At 35.7% G+C, this 22,616-nt stretch overlaps 1 protein-coding gene across 17 annotated transcripts in view; it reads left to right on the plus strand.

Annotated features, from left to right (window-relative positions):
• The window catches only part of Cyld (CYLD lysine 63 deubiquitinase), a 74,460-nt gene that overhangs the window by 16,781 nt on the left and 35,063 nt on the right, over nucleotides 1-22,616 (plus strand). For 15 of the 17 annotated variants that reach the window (XM_046434481.2, XM_046434492.2, XM_046434477.2 and 12 more), the window contains 2 exons: nucleotides 13,916-14,014; nucleotides 15,915-16,031. In XM_046434481.2, coding sequence (XP_046290437.1) covers nucleotides 13,916-14,014; nucleotides 15,915-16,031 — 216 coding nt within the window. The remainder of the gene's footprint in view (nucleotides 1-13,915; nucleotides 14,015-15,914; nucleotides 16,032-22,616) is intronic. The other 2 variants (XM_046434493.2, XM_046434488.2) reach the window with 2 other exon arrangements.

Raw genomic sequence — 22,616 nt, forward strand, 5'->3', positions numbered from 1 at the left:
TTTGTTTTGGTGTTTTTTGCCATGCAAGATTTTAAAAAAGTTTTTATGCAATTGGGTTTATCAATTGTGTTTTAAATTCTGGTTCTAAAGGAATTTCCGTATATTTTCTTCTAATACTCTTGTGGTTTTATTTTTTACATATGCATCTTTGACCCATCTTTATTTTATGTAGTGTGTGACATGAAATATGGATCTAATTTTTGTTTTTCTCTTCCAGATAAGTACCCAGTTGTCCCCAAATCATTTATTAAAAAGCCTATCTTCTCTACTAGTTTGAGCTGCCACTTTCATTATATAAATTGCTTACCAGCACATCAATACCACATTGTTTTCAGTGATGCTTTATTTTATATATTTATGTCAGTAAAGTTAGTCCCCTCTTCTTCCATTCTGAATTTTCCCATTCTACATTGTCTTATAAAAGTTTGATGGGTTGGCTTTTCACTTTTAAGTCTGCGTTCCACCTAGGTTTGATTTGTGTGGGCAAGGAGACACAGGGTCAGGTGCCCAATTTGGCCTGCCATGCTTGCTGCCTGGTTTTCCACTTACGTATGTATGGCTCTCTCTCGGGCTCTTCTTTCCCTACATTAAGCCTTCTGGCCTCATCATCATAGCTTTAGAAGAGATCTTGACACTTGGGAGAGTACCTTTCCTGTTTTTTTTTCCCCTCTCTCTTTTTTAAAATGAGTGTCTTGGCTCTTTTTGGACTTGGCTATTCATCATAAATTTAACTATCAACTGCTCAAATATTACAAGAGAGTTCTGTTATGATTTTGTTTGGAATTTAAATTAATCTATAGAACAATTTGAGGAAAATTGACATTTTTATCACCTTAAAACCTCTGATATATGAGCATTATATATCTTTTTATTTATTTAATTTTATTTTAGTAAAATTACAGTTTTCTTTAGGCGGGATTTTAAGCATTTTGATACATCATAAAGTAAAAACATTTATTCTTTTTGTTTTAACTTTTTTATTAGCGCATTATAGTATACATAATGGTGGGATTCATTGGGACATATTTATATATGCATTTAACATACTTTGGTCAGTTTTACTTTCAAGTACATGCCCTTCCTGTACTCCCCAATCTCCCACTCACCCCTACCTTTTTTGTCTCTAGTATCCATATATATTAGAAAAATATGTGATCCTTGACTTTCTGAATCTGGCTTATTTCATTTAGCTTAATGCCATGAACCATTTTTTTTCTTTAAATATTGACAAATACATACAAAAGATAATGACAAAAAGTAAGAATGTTTGGGTACTAAAATGGTTCAATTTAACAATTTTATATGATTAAAAGAAGTATCAAGCAAGGACAGAGAGTAATGCAAGGTAATGACCTTATTACTCAGGCTCAGAATAGTGCTAAGTGTCTTAGCAACAGAGTGGAGAAAGCTACTAGTCATACTGCTGTCTTCCCCACCTACTGTACACCTTTGGAAAGATGCTTTTGCAGTAAAGATGCATACAGAAGAAAACACTTATTCTCATTCATGAATCATTACAGACTTCCATTTCTTTAGGTAGCTTCTCAAGTTTGTTTCACTTTCTTGAATGTGTGAGTTTATCAATTTCATCAAATTTAGGAACTTTAGGTCCATTATTTTTTCACATATTCTTCCATCCCACCTCCATGCCTCAGGAACTCAAATAATACATGTGTTAAGCCTCTTGAATTGTCCCAGCTCAATGATGCTCTCATTTTCTTTATAAAATTGTTTTCTCTCAGTGTTTCATTTTAGATTCTTTCCAATGTTATGGGTTTAAATACATTTCTCATGATTAATCTGCTGTTAACTCCATTCTGTGTATTTTTGTTGGAGAAGATACTGCTAAGTGAATTAGCCAATTCCCCCAAAATAAATGCAGAATATTTTCTGATTCATAGTGGGGTAAGGAGGGGGAGCACAGGAAGAATAGACGAACTCTAGATAGGGCAGAGGGGTGAGAGGTTAAGGGACGGGGCAGGGGGTTAACAAGGATGGTGGACTGTAATAGACGTCATTATCCAAAGTACACGTATGAAGTCACGAATTGGTGTCAACAGACTTTATATACAACCAGAGATATGAAAAATTGTGCTGTATATATGTAATAAGAATTATAATGCATTCTGATGTCATTTATTTTTTAAAAACATCAATAAAAAGGATTGGAAAATAAAGTAAGACATTTTAAATAGTGTTTTTACTAATGCATAGAAATACAATTAATTTTTTTAAAAAGATGGCTTTATTGAGAACTAATTCATGTATCTAAAATAGGTTCATTTAGTATACAATTTAGTATATTTCAATCTACAGATATGTGAAATCACTAATACAACTAGTTGTTTTGAGTACCAGGGATTGAACCCAGGGGTGCTTAACCACTGAGCCATATCCCCAGCCATTTTTATATTTTCTTTAGAGACAAGGTCTCACTGAGTTGCTTAGGGCCTCGCTAAGTTGCTGAGGCTGGCTCTGAACTCATGATCCTCCTGCCTCAGCCTTCCGAGCTGCTGGGATTACAGGCGCAAGCTACCACACCTGGCTAATACAGTTAATTTTAGAATTTAAAACATTTTCATCACCTTATTTTTTTTAAAAAGTGTTTTTAGTCACCATTCTCCTAACCCTTTGTCCTTTTTAGTCCTAAGCAACCACCAGTCTACTTGTTTTTCTTTGTGTGTGTTGAAGATTTTCTGTTTGTACTATGTTTACAGCAACTTTATTATGAGATATGCCTATATTTTTCTTCATGTCTGTCTTGCTTTTAATTTGATAAACTTCTTGAATTTGTAAGTTTATCTCTTTCAGAAAAATGAAAAAATTTTAGCCATTATGGCATCAAATATACTTTCTGTTCCATTAATCTTCTCTCATTTTATGACTTCAGTTAGAAACATATTAGAATTTTTTATGTTGTCCCTCAAGTCCTTGAGGTTGTGATAATTTTTCTCAAACTTTTTCTCTTTATTCAGATAATTTCTGTTGCTCCATCTTTGATTTTACTGATTATCCTTCATTGTGATCAGTAACTCATCTGTTGCTATAACAATACCTGAGACTGGGTGTTTTATGAAGAAAATAGATTTATTTAACTCACAATTTTGGAGACTGGAAGTCCAAGATTGGGTGGCCAACTTGGTTTGGCCATTGGAGAGGGCCTCACAGCAGATGATATGTTTTGAGTGGTTGGAGAGGGAAAGGGAGAAATCACAGGATGAGATAGGAAGTCAGAGAACAAAGAGGGCCAGTCTTTCTCTTCTTATAACCAACCGCTTGTTCTGGTGAGAACTCACTTCATGAAACTATTATTAATATCTTTCAAGGGTGATGCCCCCAATGGCCTAATTGCTTCCACTGGGCTTCATCTCTCTTTTAAAGATTCCACCACCCTTCACTGCCATACTGGGGACCAATTTCCAGCTCATGAACCCCTGGGGAACACACTCAGACCTTATCCAAACCCTGTAGCATCATCCAGGGAATTATTATTTTTTATGTACTGCATTTTTAAGTTTTCCAAAGTGCTTTAAACATTTTCTATTTGGTTTTATTTTGATTGTTTAAGTAATTTTTATTTCTTGGATCAGAGATTTTCTTTTTTCTCCTTTATTGTGAGCACACTTTTTCTTACACCCTGAGTTTAGTTACACTTGCTTCTTTAAGGTCCTTGGCTTGCTAATTCTAGCATTGAATCATCTATGGGTTGGTAGTCATTGTGATTTTTTTCTTTGGAGAACAAGGTACAGTTTCCCTTTATTTTATAGGTTGAACAATTTTGGATTATATCTGTGCTGATCCTTACTTCTAAATTTTGATTCTTCTCGTAATCTGCCTGCTGTTTTTTTCACTCAACAGTGCCTGAAAATAGTTGTTTTTATATGTGGTCGGTATTTATGTTTATTATCTATAGGGGAAATGGTCTAATAGGAACTCATTCTGTCATAGCAGTCATTTCTACATACTGTCCATTTTAGAATATGGAGACATTGATTCAAGAAAAAGGAAGGATTTCTTTGGGGGAGGTATGTTGATGTTTATGATCAGATTTTTATTATTTGAAATATTGCATTATTTTCACTGCATATTGAATTTTTGAGGTTTTTTGTTTTCCTTCTTGCTTTCGAATTAATAGAAAACCTTTTTAAGAAGAAGGTCCTTTTAGGTCTAAATCAGAACGTCTTACTGGGATGATTTTTGCCTGCAGGGACATCTGACAATGCCTGGAATCATTTTTGATTGTCAAATCATGGGATGATAGCACTCATATCTCATGAGTAGAGATGCTGCTAAATATCCTAAATACTCAGGGCAGCGCACACAACAGATAATGAATGATCTGGTCTAAAATGTTAGTACAGCTAGGTTGAGATATCATGTCCTAAAAATATTCTGGGAGCTATACTAAGTTTGTAATGCTAACTTGCTTGATGGCTGAGGGGAATCCCTTTTTTTTTTCTTTCATTTTTTTAATATATTTTTTCAAGGCAAATAATTCTGACTAATATTTTTCTAGGATCATATAATTAAATTTCACTTTACTAACCAAATCAAGTATGTTCAAGAGTTACTTTCTAATTCTTTGTGGTGTGTGTGGGGATGGTGGTAGGAAATGTCCAAAGGGTACTTATGAAAGCTCACAACCTTATGGCATTTTAGATTGAGTGTGGCTGTCCTTTTTACGTACTTTAATTGCATTTCTTTGAATTTTGCATTTTACCTCAGAATATAATTGAGTAATTTAGGAGACTGAGGAAATATTTAGTTTAATATTATCATTAAAGAAAGAAAGAGATACCCTATGAAGTAGGTTTATATATAATTAGTTGATTGTTTTTCTCAGTGTGCTGTAAAATAAGGATTTTAAAATATTTTTTAATTTGTTCTAATTCGTTATACATGGCAGTGAAATGCATCTGACACATCATACATAAAGTATAACATCTCATTCATCTGGTTGTACATGATGTAGAGTTATACAGATCGTGTAATTATATACGCACATAGGGCAATAATGTCCAATTCACTCTATTATCGTTCCTACCCTCGTACCCCTCCCCTCTATCTGGTCCAGAATACATCTCTTCTCCCCCCACCCCTTACTGTGAATTAGCATCTGCATATCAGAGAAAACATTTGGTCTTTGGTTCTTTGGGATTGGCTTATTTTCCTTAGCATAATATTCTCCAGTTCCATCCATTTAATAGTAAATGCCATAATTTCATTATTCTTTAAGGTTGAGTAATATAGTCTAAAGATTTGAAGTGCTTTTTTTCTTACTCCACTTCTTTATTTCTTCCTGAGTATTTTTTCCATTCTTAATTTGGTTTGATACCTGCCACAGTCTGGCTGGGCACACAATCACGAGCCACCACACAGCTTGTAGATTCAAACAGCAACTCTTTATTCCCGAACTCACACCAGCCGTCTACAATCACGTTCTGGGGAAATCCACGTTCTCTGTCCAAATCCACCCCCACTGGGCTTCTATCTCCCAAAAAATACTGTCTGAATCCCGTGAGAACTCAAGGGGAACTCAGGCAGCAGGATACACCCTATTCCCAGCAGGAATAATCTTAAACCTGGAACCACCCTAAACCCGGATAGTTCTAAATCGGGAATGCCCTAAACTCGGATCCTCCTAGGTCCTTGAGCAAGGTCACATACATGCAATGTCACTGCAAAATGTCCTATTTCCACGAGTCCTTCCACTAAGCAACATGGGGTACGCTGGCAAGGAAATTGTCATACCTACTTGGCTAATGGCTCCCAGCAGATACCTAAATTATCTTGGGGTCTGTGGTAGCATTTGAAAAGAAAAAACTACCATTTCTATTTTTCTGTGAATGGATTGACAAGAAATTATTTTACTAGTACTTATCTTAAAAATTTATATTTTATTTAAATATTAGTGTAGAATTAAAATTAAAAAAAAATTAGCTTGGTGCTTTCTTGGGAGTCACTGTCAGGCCGACTGTGATCCTCTAGCCCTAGTTGTCATTGGCATCGTCGCTGGCTCCGAGCAGTGACTAGAGGAGAAGAGCGCATTTCCCTTTCTTTTAAAGCCTGATATTCATAAACCTTGAATAGGAGATAATTAAGAATGATACCAGCTTTTATAACATAATACATAAATTACACTTATTTGCAAACAAAATAAAGCTTGCAAATAGACTTTAAAAACTTAAGTTGTTTAAGTGAAAATTAATTTAGTTTATCTGAATGAGTCGTCTTCTCTGTTTCATATCATCATCAACACTCTTTTCTTGAGGGGGAAAAAAAGAGTCACAGTGTCTCCTTTTAGTTCCTTAGTTTCTTTTTTTTTTGCCCAATTACCTTCATTTGTGGGACAAGATTAATATTATCAGCATCTAAGACAGGCTCTTTTGGAGCAGCTGAACAGCTGGTGAGATTAGGGAGGGATTCTTCCCAGGCAGTTGCCTGTTACTGATGGCTCTGGATACCTTTGACTAAAAGATGCAGGCATCTTAAACCTGCTGTAAAACTGTTTCTCTCTTCATTGCTGTTTCAGATGGTTAAACACTATAGCACATCTAATTTGACATTATGTTCAGGTTTTTAGGGTTGTGATGAAGCATGTAAATTGATGCCACCCATAAATTAGACATTTCTGATTTTTGAGCTCAGCCTGAGATGTCTGTTCCAGTTGTGGGGGTTAGAGTGTGGTGCTGTTTATTTTTTATATTATACTATATAGTATATCCACTTAATCAATTTCTGTGTCATTCAACATTTGCATGTCTTTGCACTTTATGAGTCGTCTTTTCAAAACTTTTTTTTCTAACCAACTTTATCTGCTAAGATATAATTGACATACAGTGAACTGCACATATTTAAGGTATGCAGTTTGATAAACTCGGGCATGTGTACACATGAGACCATCACCAGTCATGACAGTGGACACATTCACTGCCCCGCGGCCCCGCCTGCCTCCCCGACAGCCACTGAGCTTTCTCTCACTATGTATTTGTTCATGTTTTCTAGAATTTTGTATAAGTGGCATAACTCAGATGTAGTTTGATTATTTCACTCAGCATAATTAGTTCTTCTTTCAAAAATTTATATATATATGTATATTTATTTTTTAGTTGTTGATGAACCTTTATTTTATTCATTTATTTATACGTGGTGCTGAGAATTGAACCTAGTGCCTCACACATGCTAGGCAAGTGCTGTACCACTGAGCCACAACCCCAGCCCATAATTAGTTTTTGATTCATCTCCCTATTGTCCTTTTTATTGCAGATAAGTATTCCAGTTTTTTTTTAATTCATTGACTTGATGGACATTTGGGTTATTTCCAGTTTGGGGGCATTACTCACGTAATGCTGCTTTGAAAATTAGCATACAGATTTTTTTATGGACATATGCTTTCATTACTCTGTGTACATGTCTAGACATGAAATGGCTGAAGCTATTGTTCATAATTGTTTAGCCTACAAAACAAAACATCAACAACAAAAAAAATCCCCCCAAACTGCAAACCTGCCATGACGTCTTTCCAAAGTGTTTGCGTTATTTTACATTCTCAGCAGCAGTGTACTAGAGTTCCATTTCTTCCACATTTCTTACTATAGTCTGTCTTTTAATTTTAGCTATTGTAATAGATAAATAATGGCAATATAATTATGGTTTTAATTTGCACTTCACTAGTGACCAAATGTCAAAGATTTTCATATGCTTATTTGTCATCTGTAAATCTTTCTTGGTATAGTTATCTGTGCAAATCTTTTGATGATTTTTATTGGTTTTTTATTATTGGGTTTTGGGAATTATTTATAAATTTCAAATACAAATCCTTTATCAGATATATGATTTGTGAATGCCTGAGATTATTAGATTCACTCACAGAAAGGGCCATTTACCTGGTTTGTTCCAGTGGTAACGTCTGGTAAAACCAGAGTCCAGTGTCACACCAAGGGTGCTCTTTTAGTACTACACTCTTTCCCTTGTTCTCTCACTGCTCCTTAAGCTCTGACCACCACTCATCTCTTCTCTGTTTTTCCAAGTCTATCATTTCAGGAATATTATTCAGTGGAATTGTATAGGATGTAACTTTTCAAATTATTCACTCAGCAAATTCCCTGGAGGTTAGCTCATGCTGTGTGTATTAGTGTTTCTTCCTTCTTATTACTAAATAATAATTGATGTTATGGTTGTATGCTGTTTAATGATTTATCCATTGAAATACATCTAGTTTCTGGACATTAAGAACAATGCTTTTATAAACATCTGTGTGTAGGATTTTTGGTGAATACACATCTTCATTTCTCTGGCATAAATGTCAGGGGTACAGTAATATGATATTTCCATAGTTAGTTTCTTAAGAAACTATTACTGTATTTTCCAGAGTGTCTGTACTATTTTATATGACCACCAGCATTACATGACTGATCATCTTTCCACATCCTCACCAGTATGTGGGATTACCACTGTTTTAAATTTTAGCTATTCTGAGAGATGTGTGCTGACAGCTCAGTGTGGTATTGAGTTTCTCTGAAAGCATCTTTTCCTGTGCTTATTGCCATCTGTATATCTTCTTCAGTAAACTGTCTCTTCATCTATTTTGCCAGACGAATTGGATTGTTTGTTCTTTCATTGTAGATTTTGAGACTTTTTCATATATTCTAGATACTGATCCTTTACTGAATTTAATATAATTTGCAGAAATTTTCCCTAGTCTGTTACTTGTCTTTTCATGCTCTTAATATCTTTTGCAGAGCAAAAGAAATTTGGTTTTTATGAGGTCAAGCTTATAGTTTTCCTTTTATGGATCATGCTTTTTATGTCAAGTCCAACAACTTTTCTAGACTTGGAAGATTTTCTCTTAAGTTTTTAAAAATTGAAAGATAATTCATATGCCATTATATTTACTCTCCATCAAAACATACAATTCATTCAATTCAGTGATCTTAAGTACATTTACAATATTGTATAACTACCACTTCTGTCTAGTTCCAGGAATTTTTCAAAATCCCAAATGAGAATCCTGTCTCTACTCCCCAGTTGCTTTCCCTCTGCATCACCTGGCAACCAATAATCTGCTTTCGGTCTCTATGGACTTGCCTATTCTGGACATTTAATATAAATGTAATTTTTAAAATGTGGGCTTTTGTGACTGGCTTCTTTAAGCATAATCTTTTCAGGGTTCGTTCATGTTGTAGCATGAATCAATACTCAAGTCCTTTTTCTGGCTAGTGAAGGGACATACCATATTTTCCTTCGCCTTCATCAGCTGATGGACATTTGGGTTGTTTTTATTATTACAAAAAATGTTGCTATATTTTCTGTGGACGTATGTTTTCAGTTTATCTGGTTATATACCTGGGAGTAGAATTGCTCGATCATGTGGTAATTCTGTGTTTGTCATTGGTGGAACTGCCAGATTGTTTTCTGAAGTGCTAGTACCATTTTACTCTTCTACCATTAATGTATGGGATTTCTTTGTGTACTCTTTTCTCTTATTTTTTTTTAACTTTAAAGTTGTTACATGTTACATTTAAGTGTATGCGTCATTTTTAGTTAAAATTTTTAATAAAATATGAGACTTAAGAAGTTCTTTCATTTTAAACCCAAGAATGTCTAATTGTTCCAACACCATTTGTTAATAATACCATTTTTCCATTGGATTGCTTTTGTACCTTTATCAAAATTCAATATTGTGTATTTATATGGGTCTATTTCTTGGCCCTCCATTCTGTCCCATTGATCTGTGTGTTCTGTTTCACTGCCAATACCTCACAGTCTCAAGTGCTTTAGCTAAATAGCAAGTCTTGCAACAGGTAAATAATTCTTCTCTATTCTTATTTTTCAAAACTATTTGAGTTATTCTATATCTTTTTCTTCCCCTTATATACATTTAAGAATAATCTTCTGTAATCTACACAAAATCTTGAGATTTTTGATTAGAAATCACATTAAACTTACATGCAGCTTTGGGGAGAATTGACATCCTTTGGTTAGAGAGAGCTGACTTTAGTTGGGCTTTATTTTGCCTGCCTGCAGGGATGTTTCCAGGCTGTTGGCTTCTGTTGCTGGGATGTAGATGAGGCAAGAAGAGCACCCAGGGAAGTCCTCCACCATGTTATTGCTTAGGTCCTAAAGTCCCTTGATGGTCTACCTTCTTCTTCCCAACTTAGAATATTTGTTTTGTATGCCATTATATTTAAAGAGTTTTTAGTGTACTTAGCAGGAAAAATAGGGAAAAGTACGTCCACTCCATCTTTCCAGAAGTGCAAGTTGCATCTTCATTTTTAACAGTAGAGATCATTTCATATGAGTAAAGTACACAATTAAATTTTTATTTAAATTATTGAATTGTGTTTCATTTTATGGGCATACCATAAACTTTTAAAAACTAATCCCCTACTGATGAGTATTTAGGCTTTTTTTTTTTCAGTCTTTTGCTGTTAAAAATGGTGCTTCTGTGAACAACTTCATCATATGGATCAGTTTGCGTGCATGCCTGTGCATTAGGCTGAAAGATAACTTCCTGGGAGTTTTAGAATTGTTGGGTCAAAGGGTATGTGCATTTTACATTTTGATAGCTGATAACGAGTGATCTTCCATGGAGATTGAATTACCTTGAATGTTAGGTAGGACTTCTGGTCCTGTGAGACAAAGCCCCAAAGAAGGATATTTTGAAGTACTAGGTCTCAGTATGCAACTCTGAAGTTATCTATCAGGTCCCATATAGATACAATTTTTATGTACAGTTTAAAATAGAAGGAAAGTATGTATTGTGATCTGTAATCAAATTTTGGATTGTTGCTGTGTACAGTTTGTTTGCTACCAGGTTTTATAATATCTCACTCTACTCAAGTAAACATGTTTTCCTCACACAATTTTTCTGTGGATGTTAAATTCTCATTTGGGTCTGAATTATACTCTGTGGCTGATCAATGAAGCAATTTCTCTGAACTCAACACATCATTCAAATGTACAAACATTTCTTTAGGTTTCAGTAAAAAACTTGTTCACTCGTTTACTATTATAATTTTCAGCCCAAGATTATCCAAGGGATTTTTCTCTTTTTCTGATTAAATCAAGAGTAATGGATAAGGTATCAACTTTATCATTTTGATTATGATCCTTGCTGTTTCTATATTAGGTTTGCTTTCTTTTGCTTAAGTGTCCATGTTGTTGTATATGTCAGTAGTTCATTCCTTTTTATTGCTATATAGTATTCCATTATATGAGTAGACCACAATTTGTTTTATTCTTCTGCAGGATAAATTGTTTCTAGCTTTTGATTATTATGAATAGAGTTGCTGTGTACATTTTTGTACATGCGTTTGGTGGATGTGTATCTTGCTATCTCTATCAATATTTTTAATCAGAACCATTTTAATTCTATAAAATTATCTGGTGAATATATTCCTTACCTTGTTTATTAGCCTTTATTTACCTTTTTCCTAAGTTAATAATCTAAAATTTATTTAAGTTAGAAGGCTTTGCTTTATTATTCAAGTAGTTTTGGATCATTAAAGTAGTTATGACAAATTAATGACAGCTATTCGGTATATAATTGTTAGAGGGTAAATTAGATGTGGTATGTGACCTTTTATCTGCAGAGACTTCTGTTGGATTGTCTTAACCCTCAAAGTTGATATTTGGCTCCGTTTTTTAAAAATATCTTTATTTTACATTTATGTGGTGCTGGGGATCGAACCCAGTGCCTCGTACATGCTAGGCGAGTACTCTGCCACTGAGCCAGAACCCCAGCCCCTTGGCCCTGTTTTTGATAAAGTCTTTGGTAGAAGGTAACCATAGTTTCCAACTCCAGTGCTTCCAGCTCCCATTCCAGTCTTTGAAGGATCACCTGTGGAACTGTCACCACTGGCTCATCATGTGACCCTGTGCTGCTGCTGCTAGGATGTGTTAACAGTTTAATGGAGTGAAGACATCAGCTAAATTTGTTACAATGGCTACTAACTGTGATGACTATATATTATGGTATACGTGTGAATGTCTTTTTTTCACATGGAGTTATATGCAGTCAATCACAGTTAGTTACAGTTAGTAGTGGTAATTAACTTTCTTTAGTCAATTTATCTGCTATAATTTGGGAATATTTCTCAGTGACAGAGATTTTCCTTCCATAGTTTCTGTCATTAGTGACATTGATATATCTGAATGGTAACATAAAAGTTAGCATGTAACATTTCTTTTGCTATACTACTTGTTAAAATCATGGTTAATCAGTATAATTTTTGAATTAAGATAATACTGGCATGTTCCATAATAATATTGGAATATTCCATTTCATTATTTTCTGAGACATTTAAGATATGTAGCATAATAAATACATTTCCCTCCTCCAACTTTGGAAAAAAAGTTACCAAGCACCATTTACATATAATTAATTTAACATGATTTCCTTTTTTTAAAAAAAGTGATATTTTTCTTTCAGAAATGTTCTATTTTGACAATCTCAGATTTATAGAAGATTTAAAACAGTAGTGAAAAGATTTCCTAAGAAACATTCTCCGAATGTTACTATTTTGTTAACTTGTTTTTTTCTCTTCTTCTCCATTTCTTGATAAGTATAGGTACATAACAGTTTTTATCTCTGAACCATTTGCAACATGCACACAATGTCATTTTATTCCTAAATACTCACATTTTCTAAAAATGAGAAATTATCTTCTATAACTATGGTGCAATGATCAAAATAGGATAACTATATTATGAATATTTACTCTACAAATCTTATTCATAATTTGCAAGTTATTTCAACAATTGTCTTTGAACCAAAATAAATCCAATTTTGGGAATGTAAAAAAAAGTGATATTTTCCTTGTATTTAAAATGTAAAAATTTTCCTGTTTTTTTCTTTCTGTGCTCAAAAATCCACTGTGGGTGATATCGTTTTTGCTGATATACAGCTTTATCAGGTATGACTCTTTAAGTGTCATGTTGGGATTCACAGATGTGTTGTTGAACTTTTCAAAGGAAAAACTTTCCACATTGACTCTCCTACATATATTTGAACAGTATTTATAAATGTCTTGTGAGTGTTACTGAGCTTTAAGGTTCACAATGGTCTTTGTATTAAAAACAAGTTTGCCAAAGAGAAATTCAAAGAGTGTTCAGAGTGTTTTCTTTAAAAATATTTCTGTTGTTTGTCTTTGACTTTCTGTATTATTAATATGTATAACCCTCTGTGTTTTCTTGTCTATATGTATAAGAGTTTGTGTACACATGTATGTCATTCTTAACATATATATGTTTTTAAAAACAGATTCATAACCAGTGCCTTCCTACCTATGATACATATTTCTCCCCAGGCTTTCTTCAAACTGTTTCCCTTAATATATGTTAATATAAGATACTCAGTAGAGTGGCACAAAAAGTATTTTCAAATAAGTACACTATATCCATCCTTGAGAGATTCACAGTATACTTTAGCATATCAAAGATTCTGGTTTTATGCAATAAAAAATTATCTATTTTCTGTCTCAGCATCTAGAATATTTGAGTGTGGAACCCTTTCTGATACGTAGGGGTGGGCCGAGCACACCGAGTTGGGAAATGCTGCAAAAATCATGAGTAAGGTTTTCTTTAAAATATAAAAATAAAATTGGCTACACATGATTACGTTTTCAAGAGTTAAAAGTATTTAGCTGAATTATATTTTGGGGGTGATTTTCTTGTTGCATTGCATTTTGAAGAACAGTGTTGATTTCTTTCCCCTCCTGGAGCCATTACCTCTTTTCTTTGATGGTCCTCAAAGAGAATTTGTAAAACTGTAAAAATTGTGCTTTTTGTTGGAAAGCAGTTTTTTGTTTTTTTGTTATTGTCATTGTTTTCTTGATTGTTTCTCTTCTAAAAGAATTTACTTTTATCTTAAAAAAAAAAAAAAAAAAAACCCAAAACATGTTTACTGTTTCAGATAGCGTGACACAGGAAAGGAGGCCTCCCAAACTTTCCTTTATGTCAAGAGGTATTGGGGACAAAAGTTCATCCAGTCATAATAAACCAAAGGTTACAGGTATGGATTAATAGGATATAATTCTTGGTGACTGATGTACTGTCTTATTTGCCCAGGCATTAAGAAAGGTTATAAACTATCACGACTTAACGTATATTTAGACTTACTTCTTTCAGGCATTTTAAGTAGTAACTAAAATTTTACGTACATGGTGTTGCCTAAGCCAAGAATTCCCCACTTTTTTTTCCTGGTAAGAAGTTTTCTGTCGTTAGCTGGCCCATAATCAATTGGCTTTTGGGATTCCCTGCTTGTAATCTTCTATATTTATAATTGCAACTGTATAGACTAGTGTTACATAGGATAAAGTGTACTGGAAGGTTAATTATGTGGATTTGGCTAACTAGATGTGGCAAAAATTAAATTCCAAACTGCTAAGGAGAAAAATATTGTCTCTTTTGCAGAAACTTCCTCACAATACATGTGGAGTTCACAGTTCTTTTTCTGTTCACTTCCACATGCACCATAGGGTAGTTTTTAAACAAGCCCAACAGTTCATTTAAAAGGCTATAAGAATTTTTGTTAACTCAGATGTCGGTTAGAAGAAGACTATTTTTTCCTCAGTTATCTAGTTGAGCAAAACTATTATGGCTTGTTTAGAAGGAAATTATACTTAAGGAAATATTTTATATGGTATTAAGTCCTGAGATTTAGGGTTAATTGCAGGATATATAGGTCTTTTTATATTAGCCTATAGATCTATAAAGGATAACTCAGATTTATTACTCTCATATATAAAAAAAAAACTACATACTTTCCTTATTCAAACTAAAAAATTTGGGGGATTGAGGATCTTGCTGTATTGTCCAGGCTGGCCCCAAATTCATGGGTCCAAATGATCCTTCTGCTTTAGCCTTCTGAGTTGTATGTGTGTGGCACTGCGTCTGGCACCAGATTTTCTTACGACACCAGTGTTAAGTGTGTTATCGCAGTTCTGAGTTAATGGTGTAAAGTCTAGAGCTGTTGACTGTAAGTTGAAAAAATAAAATCTGCTTTAGTATGGGTTCTGGAGACTCCACTGTTCTTTAGGATGGCCTATCTTCTTAACTGGTACTAGAGCAGGCAGTGTTTGGAAATGTTTGTGATACAGCTCTATAAACTTTTTGTTGCATTTGATAAATCTGATATAAAAGATTTAATGATGCCTTGTTTATTCTGGCATGAAGAAATCAAACAAGAAATTTGATGACCAACAATTCCAAAATGTTTAAACTTTAATTATTTTATTTTTATGTATTTATATTTTTTGTGGTACTGTAAATTGAACCCAGGGGAGTTATATCCCCAGTGTAAATCTTAATCTTTTTATTAATTTTATGCATTGATTTATATACCTTTTTTAAAAGGATCTATTTTAAAAATGTATCACATACTAACATTTGAGAAATGAAATGTATTGTGTGATTTTTGTCTTTGCAAGCATCAGAGTGTACATACTTACACAAACCCAGGCTATGTGGTATGATGCTTTTGTATATATAGTTTGTTATTGGCCAAAATGTTACTATGTGTTATAAATCTAATAGGTTGTGATTCTAATAGGTTAAATTTGTAAACTGATAGATTCTTCAAATGAAATTGGAGAATGGTGATGTTGATATCTAGAAATAAACTATAGTATTTCTCAGAATACTTACATATTAAAAAAATAAACACTCTTTAACTTATTCCTATACCTCTTCCTGTACTGACTCTACAGGTAAGAAATCTTTTTTTCATGTTGCAAAAATGGCTGCCAAATTTTTATAAGAGGAAGACAATAATAAAATCTACTGTGTATCTGTACAACTGTTGGTTATATTTAAAGTTGTTGACATGATATGCGTATTAATTTACTGTTAAAATAAAAACGCTTTACAGCATATTGACTATATTTTTAAAAGGAACTTTTTTTGTTCCATAGGATCTACCTCAGACCCTGGAAACAGAAACAGATCTGAATTATTTTATACCTTAAATGGGTCTTCTGTTGACTCACAACCACAATCCAAATCAAAAAATACATGGTACATTGATGAAGGTAATGTATAATTCTAGTGTTCTTTATAGTGATTATTTCCTTTTAACTCATCAGAGAAAAATGGCTTTTTCATCAGTATTTGGAAACAGAATTAATAGACTTAATATTGTATAAAATTTGAACTGCACTACTGCTAATAAAACATTTAAATGTGTTAGTAACTTGTACTTTTTTTAAAACTTATCTACTTAGGGTAGATCTGTAGAATCAATTGAATCATTTAAAGACTTTTCTGTGGGTCTGTTTGACCTCTTTAATTTACTATGTCCCATCATCTTATATATTGAATACCTATAACTTAAATTGAGCAATTTTATAAGTGTCCTATGAAATTTTGTAAGTTTTTATGGGTATCTTGTTATGTAGGATGATGGGATATAATGGAATTTATAGCACCTTCTTTAAAAAACTATCTTCCCTTGGTTCAGGGACATAATTTTCTGATTTATTCATTTTCTTGTTCATTTGTTTAGCAAATGCTTACTGAGGCTTACTCTGTGCCAGGCATTTTCTAAGGTTATAGTGGTGGGGAACAAAGTAGATATGCTCCTGCCCTTTCTGAGTTTATGGTCAAATTGTTAAGATCAAAATTATTCAGACATAGAAACAGATGTAGGCTGCAGTGGTGACAGACATAGTGCTGTTGGAGGAAGGATTGGGATTTACCTAGGGGCGTGGTGTTTCTTTTAGGAAGCGGCATGTGCTTAGATTTACCAGAGGGATTGTGTGTAACATGGCGAAGGAGGATCCAAGAGCCTTTTAGGCAGAGGGAATAGCACAGATAAAGGCCTCGGGGAGAGTGGAGCTAGCCTTTGCTAAGGGCTAAAAAGAGCCAGAGTAGCTACACAGAGTCGGCATAGCACTGTAGGGATGGAAATGGAACTGCCAACAGGGCCGGGACACGTGGAGCCTGGGGTGTCCCACCAACAGGAAATGGAGAGCCACTGAAATTTTTTCAGCAACCTGTGGCATGACCAGGTTTGCCTTTTGGAGAGATTACCCAGGCTGCAGGCAGTAAATTGAAGTGGCGATAGGTCCCAGAAATTTGATTGTAGTCCGGGACTAGACTTGGAGAAGGGATGGGGAGAAAGTAGATGGAGATGTGGGAGTTGATCTGATAGGACTTACAGATGAGTGAAAGTAGGAGTTGAGGAAGGCGTGTCCTGGTGACTCCTAGTTTTCGGCTTGCTTACGTAGGTGACGAAGGCAGGCGAAAAACTGGATTTTGAGTATTTTGTATTGGAGGTGCCTTTTAAACTTACTGGAGGTGAGTCATCAAGTAGGCAGTGGGAAGTACAGGTCTGGAGGCTTAGGAAAGGAGCAAGTACTCGGGAAATAAATCTGTAGGCTGTCCTCATAGAGGGCGATTGAAGTCCTTTGAATGTATTGCCTCTGGAGAGTGAGGAGGGAGAGTATGGGTTGCAACTTAACCTTGAGGAGCTGAATGGTTCAGTGGGAGGAAAGTCAGTCATCAAAGGAGGCGGAGAAAAGATGACCAGGGGCATGTGGGGAGAACCAGGAGCTGTGGTCTCAAAAGGCAAGGAACAAGCAGACAGTAGTGTTGAGTCCTGTGAGAGGGCATGAGAGGGCACCAGGAACCCCTGGAAGTCACTGATGACCTTGGTTCTGTTGTGTGGAAGAATTTCACAGGGTCCAGATTGGAGTGTGCTGAGAGCCTGGAGGGAGGAAATGAGACGTGAGGCCGATGGAGACTCGTGGAAGTTTGGGTTTCATCTGAACTGTTCATTCATTCATTCATTCAATTTTCTCCCTCTCCCTCCCTCCTATCAGTAAAGCCCAGTTGTCACCACGTGCCCTGGATTTCCCCTTCTTCACATCATTAGACTCTCCCCTGCTTCATTTCGGCAGCCCTGGCCTTAGTGCAGCTGCTTTGTTCCTGTCTGAATTCGCCTGGTGGTCTTCTGACTGGTTTCCCTGCCTCAGACTTGTTCCTTTTACAGTTATTCTAACAGCAATGCCAGCTGCGTCGTCCTCACCACCCTCCTCTAGACGACCTTCTAGCCCACTGGCTGCTCGCCCCGAGTTGGGCTGAGCGCTCGGTACACATTGGTTTATCCTCAAAACCACTGTAAGAGGCGGGCGTTTTTGCTGCTGTCTTCTTCACACAGTCTCTATGAATGTTTCCCTGCTCTTAAAGATAAAACTCAAATTCCTTAGTTTGGCATGTTGGGCTCCTTGTGGTGTGGCTTCCATCATTTTCTCTGCTCCGGATATTGGGATGGGTTGTGAGCCCTTGGGCTCTCTCTCTCTCTCTCTCTCTCTCTCTCTCTCTCTCTCTCTCTCTCTCTCTCTCTCTCTCTCGTATGCTCCTTCTTCCTGGAAATTCTTCTTCCTGTTCCTCCACCTTTGAGGCCTGGCTTACTCTTAAATCATCTCTTAAGTCTCAGATTTTTAAGTCATACAGAAAGCCTTTTCTTTCCTTTCCTTTCCCACTTCTAGGTTAGGTTCATTTTCCTCAAAATGATCTCAAAATGTTTTGGGTTACTTTCCTGTTTCCTCTGCCAGACTGTAAGTTCCTGGTGTTCAGCCCAGGACGGCATTCAGCAGATTCAGTAATTGCGTGCAAACTAATTGAAAATACAGATTTACGTACTAGAGTGGCTATAGTGACTCCTTAGTTATGACGTGGATCCAGTCCCAGGCTGATCCGTATCCACCACTGCAACAGGTTGCTGATACATCAAAGACTCTGATGTGGAAAATGACTCAAAGGGAGCAGTAGGTGGTTCTGTCTCCTGCGCTCTGTCATTCCGACTCTGAGTAGGGGCCCACGAGGGAGGGAGGCAAGGATTCTTTCTTGCCGAGAAGCAGGAGGCTTATTTAATGGCATTCCCTCAGGAGGGCCTGTCCTGAGGGACGACTGTTGTGAGAGGAGTTTCAGCTCTCCAGTAACTCAGGTCCTTTGGGAACACAGAGCCTGCTGGCCTCTGGGTGTGTACAAGGCCCAGCCAGGGTGGCTGTGGTGCACTAGCACTTGCCCTGTGGTTACTGCCAGATTTGCTAATGCTTTGTCTACGTGATGATTTCTTTCCAAGGAAAGGAAACTAGTAGCTGGGCGCGGTGGTGCAGGCTGTAATCCCAGTGGCTCAGGGGGCTGAGACAGGAGGATCGCAAGTTCAAAGCCAGCCTCAGCAATGGCAAGGCCCTAAGCAACTCAGTGAGACCCTGTCTCTAAATAAAATATAAAAAAGGGCTGGGGATGTGGCTCAGTGGTTAAGCACCCTGGGTTAAACCCCTGGTACCAAAGGGGAGGAGGGAAGGAAACAAGTAAACTATAGGTTTTTCATAATCTAGGTAATGTCAATGTTTGTACATAATTTTATCTTTCTTATTTTTAAAACAGTTTTGTATTGCAGTGGAATATTCCTAATTTCTTGATTCTATTAATCTGATTTAATGTATAATACGTCCTTGAAATACTATTGATCCTAAAAGACCTATTTGGAACATGGAAAGTAATGAACTTTAGAGTAGGTATTCATCTTTAAATCAGAAAACAGAAGTAATTTAGTTGTAAAAAGAATATTGTTCCCATAGTTAATTTTACTTACAAATTTAAAAGAGCTTTTCTCTACAATATTTGATTAATTTATACTTTTTTAAAAAACAAATATTTTACAAATATTTTCTTGTATTCCAAGTGGTTACACCAAATGCTGTAGATTCAACCATGGCAAGGGCAAACAAAATTGCCATTCTTTTGAAACTTACCTCCTCGTATTGTGGTTTCTATGATAGACAGTGTGTATATAAACAGATAAGGTAACTGGAGATGGCGACATTTACAGTGAAGGAAATGAACCAGGTGCAGCAGTGGAGTAGGAAGCCACCACCGCAGGGTGGTTTGGAAAGGACTTTTTGGAAAGGCTATTTAGGTTGAGATCTGAATGATGAAATGAAACTGCCAGAGAAAGAACTTGACAAGAGCATTCCCGGCAGAGGAAGTAGAAAGCGCAAAGGCTCTGAGGGGAGGAAGCGTATTTGAGAAGCCGGAAGTAGACCAGAGTGACCACAGGGTAAGCAAGGAGAAGTGGTCTTAATGAGTGTGGAAGGCAGGTAGGAGGCCCCTGGTCTAGGTAAGAAGTCTAGAACTTCTAAGAATCCTGGGAAACCACTGGAAGGTGTCAGCTACACGTGGTCACCTAAGATCTTTAACTTAAAAAAAATAGCCTCACCAGTTGTTGTATGATGAATAGACTGAAGAGGGACCAGAAAGGCAGCAGAGAGACACTGGGAAGAGTCTGGTAGCAGGGTGATCCGTGATGGGGCATGGATTAAAGAGATGATGGCAGAGGAGAAATGGGTGCACTCCAGATAGAACCCACAGAACTTGCTTTATGAATTCAAGTGTTGGTATTAAGGGGGTTCAGTGTTTGGGAAAGAAAAGACTGATTTTTATAGATTTTAGATTCTCATTACTAAGGAAACTTGGCTAAGGTATAATGAACAGTAGGTGGAAAGTACAGTGAATACCCAAGTAGTCATTACTGAGTTTAAAAGACCATTATAATTACCTTTGAAATTCCTGGGGTGCCTCTTTCTAGTCCCTCCTCTGAGCTACCATCATCTTTACTTTAATATTTTATCATTTTCTTGCTTTTCATTGTAGTTTTGTAGTATATGTAAACAATATATTGTCAGTTCTTTGTTTTTGAGCTTTATATATAAGAAACCAAATTGTATATATTCTTGCATGATTTCTCTCACTCAACATTATGTTTCTAAGATTCATGCGAGTTACAGTATGTTATTGTAATTTATTCATTTCCATTGCTGTATAGTATTCCATGATATTACCATCCCACAATTTATCCTTTTGACCAATTGGCATTCAGACCAATGGTCCATTTGACCATTGTTTTTAGGTTCTTGCTATCATTGGCAACTCTGCTAGTAACATTCTTATGTATGTCTAGAGTGTATAACTAGAAGTAGTATTATTGGTACATTATTTGCTAAACAATGCCAAACTGTTTCTTGAAGTAGTTATACCAATTTAAAGTGTTTTAGACCATTTGGGCTGCTATAAGAGAATACCAAAGATTGAGTGGCTTATAAACAACAGAAACTTATGTTTCACAGTTCTGGAGGCTAGGAGGTCCAAGATCAGATTTGCAGATTTGTTAGTAGGTGAGGATTTCCTTCCTGGTTCAGGATAGCCATCTTTGGCTGTGATATCTCATGGTAGAAGATCAAGGGAGTTCTCTAAGGCCCCGTTTATAAGGGCGCTAATCTTATGTTGAGGGCCCTGCCTTCATGACCTAATCCTTTCCCAAAGACCTCACCTCCAGATACCCTCACATTGGGGATTAGGTTTCAACATGTGAATTTTAGAGGCAGAAACACACAGTCCCGCAGCACATCCTCATCAGCACTGTGTAGGAGAATCATTCTTATGAATAGCTAATGTTCTGAGACCTTGAACTCTTGAAGTGATAGCTCCTGCTAGCTTTGGCTTTAATTTGTCTACTTCCTACAAAGGCAAGGATCTTGTCATTGATTTGTTGGTGACTTGATATTCTTCTTGCATTAATTGCCTTTACAAGTCTTTTTTCTATTTTTTCTAGTTTTCTTTTTGTCTTATTAGTTTGCAGATCTTCTTCAAGTTATAATCTTTTGGTATCTATATATATCACAAATGTTTTCTCCTTGTGGCTCAAATTTTTGCACTCACTATGATATGATACCTTGTAGTGATTAAGTTCTTAATTTTAATATGATCCTACTCATCAGTATTTTTTTCTTTGTTTCATGTGCTAATGTTTAAGAAATTTCTTTCTATCCTGAGTCATAAAGAACATTCTTCTGTATTATCTTCCAGAAGTGTATAGTTCTGCCTGTTGTGTCTGTTTTCAAGCCACTTGGAACTGATTTTGTGTAGAGTGTGAGTAGGATTCCAGTTTAATTTTTTAAACATATGGATAACTGGTGTCTCCACACCATTAAGAAGTCCCTTCTTTCCCCACTGGTCTGCAGTGCCTGCCGTCAGCGGTATTAATCATTTTAAGGAAACAGCTTTTGGCTATGACATGATAATGTGTTTGTTTTCTCTTTCATTATTTTCTGTCTTTGTGTTTATTTTGGATTGGATCTTCTTTCTTGTAATAACAATTTATTACATTAATTTTTGTTCTTTTGTTTATTCTTGCTTACTTTTATGGAGAGGTCATTCTGTTCTTCCAAATCCTCTGTTGTATGCTGAGTTCATTAATATCTGGGCTTTCTTTTTTTTTTTCTAAAATAATCTGTCTGTAAATTTCCTTTATAGGTATTACTTTGTGTTCCACAGCTTTTCTTTGTTTCCTCTGTTTCGCTCCTTTCATTACTCCTTTATTTTGAAAACATTGTCATCTTTGATTCATAAAATTTAGAATCATTTCTTAAAAATGTTGGTGTCTTTTGTACTGATTCATAATGTGATTGGGCTATGGATAAAGAATATAGGCTATATGACATCAATAAGTAATAGATTTTTCTTTTGTGTGAACAGTTGGGTGCCATTTAGTGAGGTAGAGAAGTTTGCAGGTGGGCAGAGAAGCAAGAATGCTGTTTTGGAGATATTAA

Source organism: Marmota monax, unplaced genomic scaffold (genome assembly GCF_021218885.2).
Source record: "Marmota monax isolate L192 unplaced genomic scaffold, Marmota_monax_Labrador192_F-V1.1 WCK01_AAM20220418_F8-fsc00024, whole genome shotgun sequence".
Lineage (NCBI taxonomy): Eukaryota > Metazoa > Chordata > Mammalia > Rodentia > Sciuridae > Marmota > Marmota monax.